The 13,314-nt window shown below is 44.4% G+C and overlaps 1 protein-coding gene across 1 annotated transcript in view; it reads left to right on the top strand.

Moving 5' to 3' along the window:
• The window catches only part of DDX60 (DExD/H-box helicase 60), a 55,501-nt gene that overhangs the window by 19,441 nt on the left and 22,746 nt on the right, over positions 1-13,314 (top strand). The window contains 3 exon segments of the mRNA XM_052645225.1: positions 2,414-2,523; positions 9,511-9,649; positions 12,290-12,972. Coding sequence (XP_052501185.1) covers positions 2,414-2,523; positions 9,511-9,649; positions 12,290-12,972 — 932 coding nt within the window.

Here is a 13,314-nt window from a genome sequence, read left to right as displayed (position 1 = left end):
CTGGGCTTGAAGCCCTAAAAATTCCCACCAAACGAAACATAACTCTCAGCATGTTTAGTTTTTAACTAAAACTTGTGTCCTGTGATTTGATTATTCACATCCTTATTTCCTTGCTCACCATAGGGAGTGCTGGCAGCTCCATGGCTGACAGATAGCAGGTATTGTTGTTCCTGGGCGTCCTCAGGGCTCAGAAATTCACATTTGGAGGGCAAAAAATAGATGCAAACTTATATTTTATAAGTTGACACCACTTCTGAGAATCTTCCTTAAATCTAGTTCCATTTGCTTTATCGGGTCAAAGGACATTCGTGAATTCAGCAAGTATAGAAGCAGTGTCTCCACAATGCCAGGCACTGTGGGTGGGGGAATGCACAGGTGTGAGCCACAGACTCACTGGGCCAAAGGGGTCAGACAGCTGAGCATATGTGTGCCTGTGGCAGCCCACTTCCCAGCATATGGTGGCGAGAAGGGCCAGCCTGTCTGACTGTGATGATGGCCAGGTAGGGGATGGGTGCAGCCTGAGGACAGCTCTGCAGTGCTGGTGGGAAGGGTCTTCCAGTGGGTGACACTGAGCTGAATTCTGCAAGTCCAAAAGTGGGTCAGAGCATTCTAACCAGAGGGAACAGTGTATGTGGAAGCTCTGGGATAGGAAATTTGTGGTCAAGCAACAAAGCGAAGTCCAGTGTGTATGGAGAGAAGTAAGTGCATGAAGGAACAGGGGCTGGAACGAGGCTGGAGAGCCGGTTGGTGGGGGTGGTAACCCCCAACACCATGTTCGCCCTGTTCAGGAATTTGTATTTTGTTCCACATGTAGTGGGAACATACTGAGAAAATGTAACTGGGGGCATGGCCTGATTGAGTTCATCCTCGAGACACATCTATTGGCTATGACGTGAAGGGTGCAGGGGTGGGCCCAGGGAACTGGGAGGTCAGCCGGGAGGATATTGTGGATGACCTGGGGGCCGTGGAAGTGGAGAAAATGCTTAGATTTGAAAGATATTTTGGAAAGTAAGATACAGAGGAATTATTGATGGATTGGTTGTGGGAATTAAAAGAATTAATTAGGATGTGTGTTAGGATTTTGTGTTGGCTGAATTTGTCAGTGTTTATGTAAACTTGGCATGGTTGGCAAATACGAAACCATGTATGATGGTGATTCAAGCTTCCAGGTCTTATTTTCATCTGCTGTTTTTAAATCAACTGGAAAGTTATTTAATTTATTTAATCTAAATAATCTAAAGTAATTTAATCTAAACTAAAACAACAAACAAAAGCCATTCACCAACTTCTACCACACACACTTCTTGCAACTACATATGTGTTCTCTATGTATTTGAGCTTGTTTGTGTGTGTGTGTGTTTTAAGATTTCACATGTGAAATCATTGTTTGTCTTTTTATGTCTGACTTATTGATTTATTTCTCTTAGCATAATGCCCTTGACATCCTCCCATGATCACAGATGGGAAGATTTCATTCTTTTTCATAGTTAGATAATATTCCATTCTGTGTATACATACTACAGTTTCATTATCCATACATTCATCCTTCAGTGAACACTTAGGTTGCTTCCTATCTTGGCTGTTATACATGGTGCTGCAGTAAACATGGGGGATGCATATATCCTTTCGTTCTCTTTGGATAAATACACAGGAGTGGAATTGCTGGATCATATGGCAGTTCTATTTTTAGCTTACTGAGGAGCCTCTGGTACTGTTCTGAATGGTTGTAACCATCTCACATTCCCACTAACAGTGTACAAGGGCTCCTGTTTCGCCATACCCTCACCAACAAAGTTTTTTTTCATGTGTTTACTTAGTCTCTGAGTAATGGACGTTCAGGGTGCTTTTCACCATGCTTTTGTTTATTTTGTGTTTTCACCTTTGGACTGTGCTGGGTCTTCACTGCTGCACGGGCTCTCCTCTAGTTGCGGCAAGCGGGGGCTTCTCTCTAGTCGTGGTGCCCAGGCTTCTCACTGCAGCGGCTTCTCCTGTGCAGCCTGGGCTCTGGGCTGTGAGGGCGTCATTGTGGCACGTGGGCTCAGTAGTTGCAGCTCCTGGTCTCTAGAGCACAGCCTTAATTGCTGTGGTGTGCAGGCTTAGTTGAGCCGTGGCTTGTGGGATCTTCCTGGATCAGGGATTGAACCTGTCTGTGTCTCCTGGATTGGCAGGTAGATTCTTTACCACTGAGCCACCAGGGAAGCCTCCAGCCAACAGATTTGATTTGTGTTCTTTCTGGTGGTGGCTGTTCTGACAGGTGTGAGTGATATCGCATGTGGTTTTGATTTTCATTTCTCAATGGTGGGTAAAGTTGAGCATCGTTTCATGTAACTATTGGCCATCTGTTTGTTTCTTTTGGAAAGACATCTTTCAGACCTCCTGCTCAGTTTTAATGGAGCATTTTTGTCTTTAATAGGTCCACTGTTTTGGTGAGGAAATTGGAGCAGAAATCTAGGAGCATCTCCTCATCATTATCCACTGCCCCTTCCTGGCCCTTTCCACCACCATCAGCAACCCAGAGCATCTGACTTGAGTAGGCCTGAGCTTCAGTCTAGATAGAATACTTATCTGTTTTGAATGTTTGAATGTTATCTTTTCTACATGTGTTCTGGAAAGTTCCATAACCACCTGTTGAATCTCTTACCTTATCTCTGAATATTCAGGGGATAAACTCACCCCTCCTGGCAGGTGCTGAGCAAGGCCACACTCTATAAAGGAAAAAACCAAGGGTTCCCCCAGCCAGATCTTCGGTTGAGCAGGAAATTTCCCCTGTATCTCAAAAAAGGCTCACCAGAAGTGATTGATTTATTTTTCTTTTTCTTTGTCCTTTTGCAAAGAAATAAAATTAAAATAGCATAGTGGCTCCCTGGTGGCTCAGACAGTAAAGAATCTGTCTGCAGTGCAAGAGACCCAGTGTCGATCCCTGGATCAGGAGGATCCCCTGGAGAAAGGATAGGCTACCCACTCCAGTATTCTTGCCTGGAGAATCCCATGGACAGAGGAACCTGGTGGGCTACAGTTTGTGGGGTCGCAGAGTCAGACGCTTTGATTGAGTGATAGACACACACACAGAAGGATGCAGTTTGCCATGGACCTTGAGACTTCTTGTGTTGTCCCAGTTTGCAGATGTTTAGGGAAGCCTTATTAGCTGAAAGCCCCATATCATTTTTCCCTTGTGCTACATCCTTGCCCACTAACAACAATTTTAGCAAAGACTCAGATTTGCCAAGTGCCTTTCTAAGTACTTTGCATATGTTGATTTGTCTTAGATGGCCAAAAACTCTTACGATTTATTATTTTAATTGCTGCTGTTAGATAGTTTTTCTGACTGCTATTATTATTTCCTTTTAAATATGAAAAATGAGGCACAGAGAGATTTTGTGATTCAACAAAGAGTCTCAGCCCATGGTAAGGAGGCTGGGATTCCATCTTAGGTCGTCTGGCTCCGGGGCCTATTCATTTATGTACAGGTTTTAAGGCACATGCAATTTTCTGTATTTTGAAGTACTTGATATTTCAGGAAGTGGTTCCATGTTCCGCATAAGTAATACGTAATTTAAATTTTAACATGGCTACAATCTGTAAAACGGTACTGAAAACAAGCAGACAGTATGATTGAAAAAAGTATTGCTTCTACAGAAATGCCAGCTGCCATGCCAGTTCCCACAAAAACTGCTTGCTGATGAAGGAGTCATGTAAAGTGAGACTTGGTAGGTTTGACACATCATAGGAATTTTGTCTCTTCCTTTCAAGTTATCCCATCATTATGTGTCCATTCATTGGGAAATTCTTGCTCTTCACTTCCAGTGCTCGATGAAGAGAGATTCAATGATTTAGAGAAATGCATATGGTCAGTGAGCAATCATGACATTTCCTTTGACCATTTTCACCTGTGTGCTGCGTTGACAACAGACCACGTGAGTGATGCTTCCGCCATGTTTGTTCTGAGCAACGGCTATTATTTATCTGACATTGCAGAGCTGCCTGGGTGGTCCTCATCAGAATTACAGAATCAGTACTTTTAACAGATATTTAATCTGAGTTTTAAAAGTAAGAAGAATAACTTCCCAGTTTTTATCTGTTCCTTAATGGTGTATGTCTCTGCAAAGCTTAAAAATGACTGAACACTTTGACCTGAAGTTTTTTGGGTTGATTTTTCTTTATTCTTAGATGTTATGTTTGCCCATGTTCCTTCTTCTCAGCACCCATGTCCACCTTTTTGGACACTGTCTCTTCTCTTAGTGCCGCTGCAACTTTGTGTGGACAGTGTCTCATACATGTGAGAATTTGATCACTGTGAATTAGGTTAGACAAGGAAAAGATGCTTTTCACTGATGTAGCAATCACAGTGTGATGTTTTGGTAGTAAATCAGTAAGGTGGAAGTTTTAAGGAGACCTCATTTGGGGCTCTGGGGTTTGAGTAGGGAAAGATTTCTTAATTTTCCTTTTCCATTCTATTCTGAACATGGCCCATTAAAGCTTTGGTTGCCTCTCAAAGTGATAATTAGGCAATAGTTTTCCTTCCTTCCAAGACTGAACAAGTTAAAGATACTCTAAATTCTGTTGTCAGGTGAAGCCTTGTAGTCTGACAGTTTTTAAGCCACATGCAGTTTTCTTTAGTTACAATAGTTGATGTCATAGGGAGTAGTTCCAAGTTCTGCCTGAATGACGTATCTGGATCCGAAACCTAACTTAGGTAAATAAATAGGATAATTCTGATCCTGCTGAGCCTCTGATGGCTTTCTCTTGCAAACAGCCAAAGGCACAGCTCCTTGGTCCGGCTTCTGAGGTCTTCCAGGACCCAGCCCCAAGTGCTGCGCATCCAGTTGGTGGATTTTACTGGACGCGCTCATGGTTTATCTGTAAACTGGAGTGTTGCACCACAGATGCACCGTACCAGCCATCTAGACCCTGTTCCTCTTGGATGGCTCTTCTCATGGGAAATCTCTTCAGAATCCTCTGTGACCTGCTTAGCTGGAGGGAGTCTTCTCTCCAAGCACCTGGTCTGTATTTCCTGTCCGACAGCAGTCGTGGTTGGCTTGCTGCTGAAGTTCCTTAAGAGCTTGTCTTCTTACTGGAATAATTCCTTGCAGACAGATTTTCTGCCCTTGTGGTTTGTAACTAACTGGATTGAAATGTTTGTTACATGAATATAGACACCCAGAGTGAGCACATTCTTTGGGTTCTAAGGATTTTATGTATCTTGCCTCTTTTAACCTTTGCAACAATTGGATGGATGCCTTACTTATACTCCCGTTTGACAAGCAAGGGAGGTAGGGCAGAGAGAACCTGTACTGCCGAGGAAGGGGTGGGACTGGGGTGCAGTCTCAGATGGATGACCCCAGAGCCTGCAGCTTCATTGCTGTGTTCTGAACAGACTGGTGGACAGATGCGTGAATGAGGGACTGAGTGAGAAGCATGTTACGGCCTTTGGGCTGTGACGCAGTAGCTTCTAAAAGCAATGAAATTAGTTCAGTGTGGTAATTTTCCAACAGGATTTCATTACGGGACTTTCTTTTTTGTGTGGCAACGGCTCCATTTACATCTAAAGAAAACTGAAATGTGGGTGAAATTCCTGTGACCTAACTCACACCCCAAAACTGGAGTAGTGGTGATAACCCGCACATGGATAACAAGCCCCCTTTCTCTGTGTCCATCTCTTCTCCTCTTCTCTTTCCACCTTGTCACCAGGCGTCTCAGTGCAGCATTTACACAGTCCTCCGTTCTGTGTAGATGGTTCAGGGCAGACTGTCTTTAGGTGGCAGCGAGCACAGGGATTGGGAGAACTTGGTGAGGTTGGCATCTTGCTCCAAGTGCCTGTCTGCTCTCTCAGTGGCTATTAATGGCTGGCTGGGAAGCGGATCCAGCTACTCTAACCCCACGTGACTCCTGCAAAGGTCATGCTGCTGCGTGAGTCTCCTTTGCAATAGGGACCCACTTGGATGGCATTGAATGTGTATGTTGACCGTTGTGTGTGTAGCGTGTGTTCACATGGAGTGTTTCCTAAAGCATCAGTGGTGAATGGCATGGCAGCCTCCCTGAACAAGGAGATGACCCTGATCTTGTGTAGCAGACCTCAGGTGGGCGTGAGGAGGTTGGGTGGTGCGGCCACAGGAACAGAAGAGCTGTCGCCATAGGTGTCTGCTGTGGCTCTGCTCTCACATGGGGCTCTAGAAGGAAAGGCTGAGTAGCTCGAGGGCCTGCCTCCATGTGAGGCTCATTTCTGGCACAGGGTGGAGTCCAACCTTGTCACCAGCTATCTGGCCACTCGGAGACAGCTGTTGGGACGGGGGTGTCAGCCCCAGCAAGTGTGGGAGGGGCTGCCCATCTTTCTGCTGCCTGTGGAACTGGGCTTCCCGTCACCTGCGGGGGTGGGGACAATGCGATTTGCTGAAGCACCATCGTGATGTGATGCTGTGTGCTCATAAATGAAGGAGGGTGGGAGCCTGTGGCCTTTTATCTCTCTTCCTTGTCTCCCTGGGCTGGCTCATTAGTTGTCACACAGTGAACACCAGCTGAATGGAATGGTGTGGCCCAGCTTTTGGCCACAGAGTTGTTAAATTGATTAAAAATGAAGACCTGTAAGTTGATCATTCATCAGGTACATGGACAGTCGAGGCATCGGTCACGTGCTGTGTGTTTTCCTAGGCTTGTGCCGTGTGTTGTATAGCTTTGTTCTGACGGCAAAGGCAGTACGTCTCTCCATGGTGGAAATAAGGGCATGCAGGCTTCTGTAAGAGGCTAAGAGCCCCAAGAAACAATGCATTCTAGTGACCAAACCAGAACAATTATATCTTAAAAATTGTGATAGTTCTTGTATTTATTTTATTTGGGCAAGATATTGTTGTTGTTCAGTCGCCTAGTCACGTCTGACTCTTTGAGACCCACCCTGTGCACTGCAAATTGCCACTTTTACGTGGTAATAATAACAGAACAAATGCTAACATTTCAAAGCAAGATATTCAAATGCTATTTGGCGAAAAGCAATTTTTTCTGTTCAGCAACTTCACTGCTCAGGTTGAGATGCTGAACTGTAGCCCAGGCACTCACCTACATTCTGTTGATTTTTACAGCCTCAGTCAAAGCCCGATTATTTTAATTGAAGTACGTTTGGCATAAAACCTTGTGTAAGTTTCCGGGGCACAGCATGTTGACTTGGTATGTTCATTTTGCAGTATGAGGGCCACCTGTGTTGCGTCTGAGTCCTAATCCTTTTCTTTTTTCGTGGTGGGACAGTTCAGATCTAGTCCCAGCATGTTTGGGCTCCCCAGCTGGCTCAGGGGTAAAGAACCTTCCTGCCAGTGCAGGTTTGATCCTGAGTCAGAAAGATCCCCTGGAGGAGGACGTGGCAACCCACTCCAACATCCTTGCCTAGGAAATCTCATGGACAGAGAAGCCTGGTGGGCCACAGTCCGTGGGGTGCAAAGAGTCAGATATGACTAACTGAGCACACACATCCTCAGCACATTGGTGTTCATAATTCAGCTTTGTTGTCTGTAGTCACTGTGCTGGGCATTAGCTCTTCAGGTCTTACTTATCTCCTAGTTTAAAAAGTCCAAAACCTTGTGCTAAGGTATTTGCCTTATTTGCTTTTACTGCAGTCTGTAAGGTGGCAAGAGAGATACTTGGATCCTACGTTGTAGATAAGGAACCAGCATTTAGAGGTGGAATTAGAATTAGATCTTCTGATTCAAACTTGGCTGTATTTTCCAGCCTAACAATTTTTTTCAACTGTATTATTTGAAGTGGCTTTATTTTTTAGCCCTGAGTTTCACAACTTAGTAGCTGTTTATTAAAACTCATTCCCTACTGTCAAATAACTTTGGAGAAATCTGTGTACATAGCCCCTTCTTGAAGACATAACCTTTCCAATGAGAAACCTTGAGGAAGCCTATTCATAAACCACCCCACCCCACCCCAGCCTTTTCTTTTGAAAGAAATCTGCCAGCATTTCAGGGATCATAGTTTCACAGGCAGTGGATTTGTAGCAATAGTGGGTGAATCCAACAGAATTTACTGCAATACAAGCTTTTGGGGAACAGGATTTTAAAATCTATATTTTAAAATATCTGAGGAAAAATGAATGACATGGATATCCAGAGGGCTTAAAGCAGAACTGAGTCAGTACCTGGGGAGAAGTTTCCTTGAGTGTTGTGAAAGTGACCTTCCAGTGATCTTCAGTACAGTTCAGTTCAGTCGCTCAATTGTGTCCGACTCTGTGACCCCATGAATTGCAGCACACCAGGCCCCCCTGTCCATCACCAACTCCTGGAGTTCACTCAGACTCACGTCCATCGAGTCGGTGATGCCATCCAGCCATCTCATCCTCTGTCGTTCCCTTCTCCTCCTGCCTCCAATCCCTCCCAGCATCAGGGTCTTTTCCAATGAGTCAACTCTTCACATGAGGTGGCCAAAGTATTGGAGTTTCAGCTTTAGCATCAGTCCTTCCAAGTGATCTTAGGACTTGAGAAAGTCAGACTTGCCCCTTTCAGGCTGGTGCTCAAAAGCCAGGAGCCATATTTATAGTGAAATCACACTTCTGGTGCCAGGGTGGAGCCTGTGTGTTCTTGTCTGAACCGAATTTGCAGATCTTTTAGACACCCCCTCACCTCTACGCTTATAGAGAACTGGCCCAGCTGCAGGGTCTCAGAACTTTGTATAGGAACTTTGTGGTGGGCTTTTGGGTTTTTCCCTTTTCTTAGTAAATCAGGGACACTCTTGGTTAGTACTGTTTCCATCAAGCATTTTAGATCAGGGATAGTTTCAGTGTCTGGGTTCACGATAGTGACTCTGAAGCAAAGGATAAAACTTCAGATGAAACAGAAAGAATATTAAATTTTTCCATTTTATTTTAAATGTAGATTGAAAAGTTTGGATTCCCTTCCAATCTTACCCTTTCACCTCAAGAGATGGTCCAGCTTTATGATACCTACCATGTTTGAATTCTGGAAAAGTTGTCTCAGAGCTCAGGTAAACAGTAATTTAGCAATTGTTTTTGAATTGATTTTAGTGGATGGTAACTGCCATTCACAGAGATGAGCTATCACCCTTCCTAATCGTCTGCATCTGATCTTTGAAAATCACCAGTGGATTCTTTACAAAATAAGATTGCTCCTCCTCTAACAGCCTTCCTGCTCACAGTCTGTGTTTTCCCGCAACTGGGGTGGAAAGCCCCTCAACTCCTGAGCTTGCTTCCTCTTCTGCTTTCTGGGATGGGACCACCCTTCCATCTCCCGCACTGTGTGCCGGGTCCTGGGTTTCTATTCTTGCCTTTCTCTCCTCTCATGCCCCTTTCTTCTCTCTGCCCATCTGTGTTCAGCTCCCTGTTGGCTTTGCTGCACATTCTTTTGTAAGGGTTCACCATCCCATTAGGTTTACACACCAGGAACAATGGGGAGATAGTTTGCCCCCTGTTTGCAAGACACTTGCAATTCTGTTCATGAGACATATTGTCGAGAAGCACTTGGATTTTCTTGCATGCTTTTACTGAATTTTGTGGCATTCCTTTTCAAGGAGTTGTGTCCAGAGGAATAAAATAAATTCATTTTATTTTGAGAATAAAGTAGTCATTAGGAAGATGGATGCTAGAAAGTGTGAAGAGAGCTTAAAGGCAGAACTGACGAGCTGGGTGAAGAATGGCCACACCAACAAGGTAATTTTCACACATGTTTTGGATGAAGCATCTCTGTATTCTTGTTTCCTTGAGTTATACTGTGCAGTCATGACTATGTCTTGACTTTTTAATCTTCAGCCTCCATTCTAGGATTTTCAGTTGAGCGTGAAGTCCAGTGGTTCCGAGATAGACCAGAGAGAAAGGACCTTGGTCCTCGACTTCTCCCCTGCCCCACCCGCCATGTGTGCTCTGAGTTCTGACGGATGCAGGCAGAGGGAGCCCTTCCATGGACCAGGTTGTGATGCCCAGACAGTGTGGGGCTGGAGTTACAGTGATTGATGATAGCTGAGGAGAGCTTTTGACTTCTTTATCTCTTTTTCAGAAAGCTTTTTTTTTCTTTTATGACTTTTGTTTTAATTTGCAGAAATTATTTTTGTGTTGAAACCTTAACCCGGGGTTATATGAGTTATGCATATTTATTTTAAGTAACTTGATGATCTTTTTTATTTTGATGTCTGCTTTCTTGTCATATATTGATGTTTCTGATTTTGGGGTGTGACACATATTAGAATTCTCAGGTGAGCTTTTCCCATTATCTTTTAACTTAGATTATCTCCTCCTGCTCAGAAACATAGTTTTATTTTATTCCATTTATTTTGCCAAGAAAAACCTTTAAAATATATTTATAAGAGATTTTTACATGATAGAGAAACTGATTCACCCCATCTGCTGCCACAGTGAAACTAGCGTTATTTACCAAATAATCCTCTTCCTAACTGATTTGTGTTGCTTTAAAAAGTTGCATGTTAAATTGCACCTGTGTGCGTGGTTATTACTTTTTATCTTTTTGTTCTCTAGTGTACTTCTTTAGTTCTTCTGCAATGTTTTATCTTATACTTTCATCTTGATTATTTTTGTTACATACTCTATTAAAGAACCAGAGGCATATAGATTAGATAGCGATGAATATGTTTTATCAAGAAGTAGGCACTCCTGTCTTCATTATGCAGAACTGAAAATAATTTTATTTTCCCTGCTGCAGGCAAGAATGGTCCTGGAGAGTGTTCATCCTCCTTCAGTCCTCGGTCCTTTGGTTGTTCAGAAAACATGGCAATTATGTTTCTACTTCTTGTTGCAAAGCTAAGGGAAATGGAGAAGTTACCTGCATGGTTTTTTCTGTGAGTCACTTAGTTTGTTTTTTATTAGATGCATTCCTTTAAGGATAAGAGTTATACAAACTTGACTGTTTTAGTGTTCAATAGGATTTTTGGTTCCCTTTTGTTATCAGAGTACATATTTAAAATGACACCTTTCCAGTCCAACTTTAAATGTTCTCACCACAAAAGGGAAAAAAGATAACTTGGGAGGTAATGGTTTTATTAACTAACCTTATTATGGTCATCATTTTGCTATATATACCTGTATCAAATTATCGTGTTTTTTTCACCTTAAATGTGTACAGTGTTATATGTCAATTTTTTCTTGATAAAACTGAAAACAAAAAGCACAGAAAAAAGCAAAGGAAGCGCTACAATTCACAGAAGATTGACCATCAAGAAATCTAACTTACTTCACTAATCTTAATATTCTCTGGTGAAACAAGTCAGAGAAAGACATATACTCTATGATCTCACTTATGTGTGAAATCTAAATAGTCGTACAAACTAGTGTACATGGGGAACAGAAATGGTCACACAGACATAGGAAACAAGCTTATGGTTACCAAAGGGAAGAGGGAAGGTGGGGAGGGGCAAACTGGGAGCTTGGGATTAATAAACTGTTAATACTGTATATCAGGTAGCCAGCAAGGACCTGCTCTACAGCACAGGGGATTTTAGTCACGGTCTTGTAATAACCCATAATGGAGTAGAGTCTTCAAAAACACTGAATTACTGTCTTGTACAACTGAAACTAACATGATATTATAAATCAACTATACTTCAGTAAAAAATACAGTCAGGACTTAGATATATTTAGCTAATACTAAGGGTCTTTGGGGGCTTTCCAGGTGGCACTAGTGGTAAAGAACCCGCCTGCCAATGCAGGAGACGTAAGAGACATGGGTTCCATCCCTGGGTTGGGAGGGTCCCCTGGAGGAGGGCATGACAACCCACTCCAGGTTCTTGCCTGGAGAATCCCGCGGACAGAGGAGCCTGGCGGGCTACAGTCCATGAGGTTGCACAGAGTTGGACGTGACTGAAGTGACTTAGAACACACACAAGGGTCTTTGATTCTGTTACAAGAGAGACATAAAAGCCACTGGAATTAAATATAAGAGCAACTATGATAACAATAAAAATAAATTTTAAAATAGCAGAAAAATCTTTTGTTAATTTTTTACCCCTCTCTTAAGAGTATACAGGGGAGCACCTCTCTTCTGTAGACAGAGAAAACGCACTGGGGTCGGCCCCTTGCCTGTGGGGTGCCCAACCCCTCCTACAGGAACATTTTCCAGGGGACTCTGCTTGCTGCTGCCCCAGGAGGGGGACTTCTGATCTCCCAAAATGTGGTTAGTGATGGGGCTGTGACCCAGAGCACCCCGTGTTCAGAATGAAGCTCGTAGCAAGGGATATTCAATCTCGACAGCCGTATGTCAGTGGTAGCAGTGGCTGCCTGGATGGCTGAATTGTTTTTATCACATCACTTTCAAGGCACGCCTTCTTTTCCTCTCTTTACAAGTTTGATTTAGGGGCTGTGGAGAGAAGGGCTGAAAGTGTGGAAAAGTTTCTACAGCGAAAGCAGGAGCACAGAAGGCCCCCCAGGGCAGATAGAGAGACCCGCGACGTGGCAAACGAACTGCACAAAGTGGCAAAAATCCATGGAGAAATACAAGGCAGTGTGAGTGTGCAGCTCAGTACATTGTGCTGGGAAGGCCGGGATAGTCGCACGTCCCAGCAGGGAGGCCGCTGGCTGCACGGACCAGTTAGTTGTCACTGGGACTTGTTTGCTGGCCAGTTCTGTGCTTGGAGAACTGTGTGTGCGGTGGGCCCCTCTGCCTCGGGGCCCTCATTCTGGGGCCCTAGTTCTTGGGGTCTAATTCTGACTCCTCTGGGTCTGAAATGCATCCCCCCCCCCGCCCCCATCCTCACGTCCTCAGTGACGTCCTGGTCTCGAAGTGTCCGCATCTTCCTTGGATGGTCACAAAGTTCTTCTTGGAACCTGACCTTGGGGCTCCCTCGTATGCTGCAGCTGACATTCAGGCTGATAACCTCACCCTCACTCGCTCTCCCTTCTGGGCTGTTGCGCACGGACCAGCGTGTGTGGGCTTTGCCCTCGCCTCTTCAGGTGCGCTTCCTGCTACTCTCACCCGACAGTACCCCTCACGCGCCTCTCCCTAGGGCTGTGTCCCCCTGTACTGTCCCGTAATCTTGGGCCCTCCATCCCATGCCCCCAGAGCTTCTGTGCAGCAGCTCGCCTGAGGCATGCCTGCCCCTCTTCCCCCCACCCCTGATTGGACTTGTCCCTTTCTCCCGGGCTCATGCCGCACTGCAGTACTTGGTGGGTCAGTTGTGATGTATTGGCCTCTTTCTCCTAAATTGTCGCTCCCTCACAGCAGGGACCATGCATTTTCCTCTTTTTATCTCCAGCTGTTATTTTATGTGGTGTCCTGCTACTCACAGCTTAAAAATCAATTACATTCTCACAAATGTCGGTAGAAAGGAAAGGTGCTTTTAATCAGGATGCCAGCCATCTGAGATACTCAG

The sequence above is a fragment of the Budorcas taxicolor genome, chromosome 8, assembly GCF_023091745.1.
Source record: "Budorcas taxicolor isolate Tak-1 chromosome 8, Takin1.1, whole genome shotgun sequence".
Taxonomy (NCBI): Eukaryota; Metazoa; Chordata; class Mammalia; order Artiodactyla; family Bovidae; genus Budorcas; species Budorcas taxicolor.
This window is presented reverse-complemented; position numbering and strand designations above follow the sequence as displayed.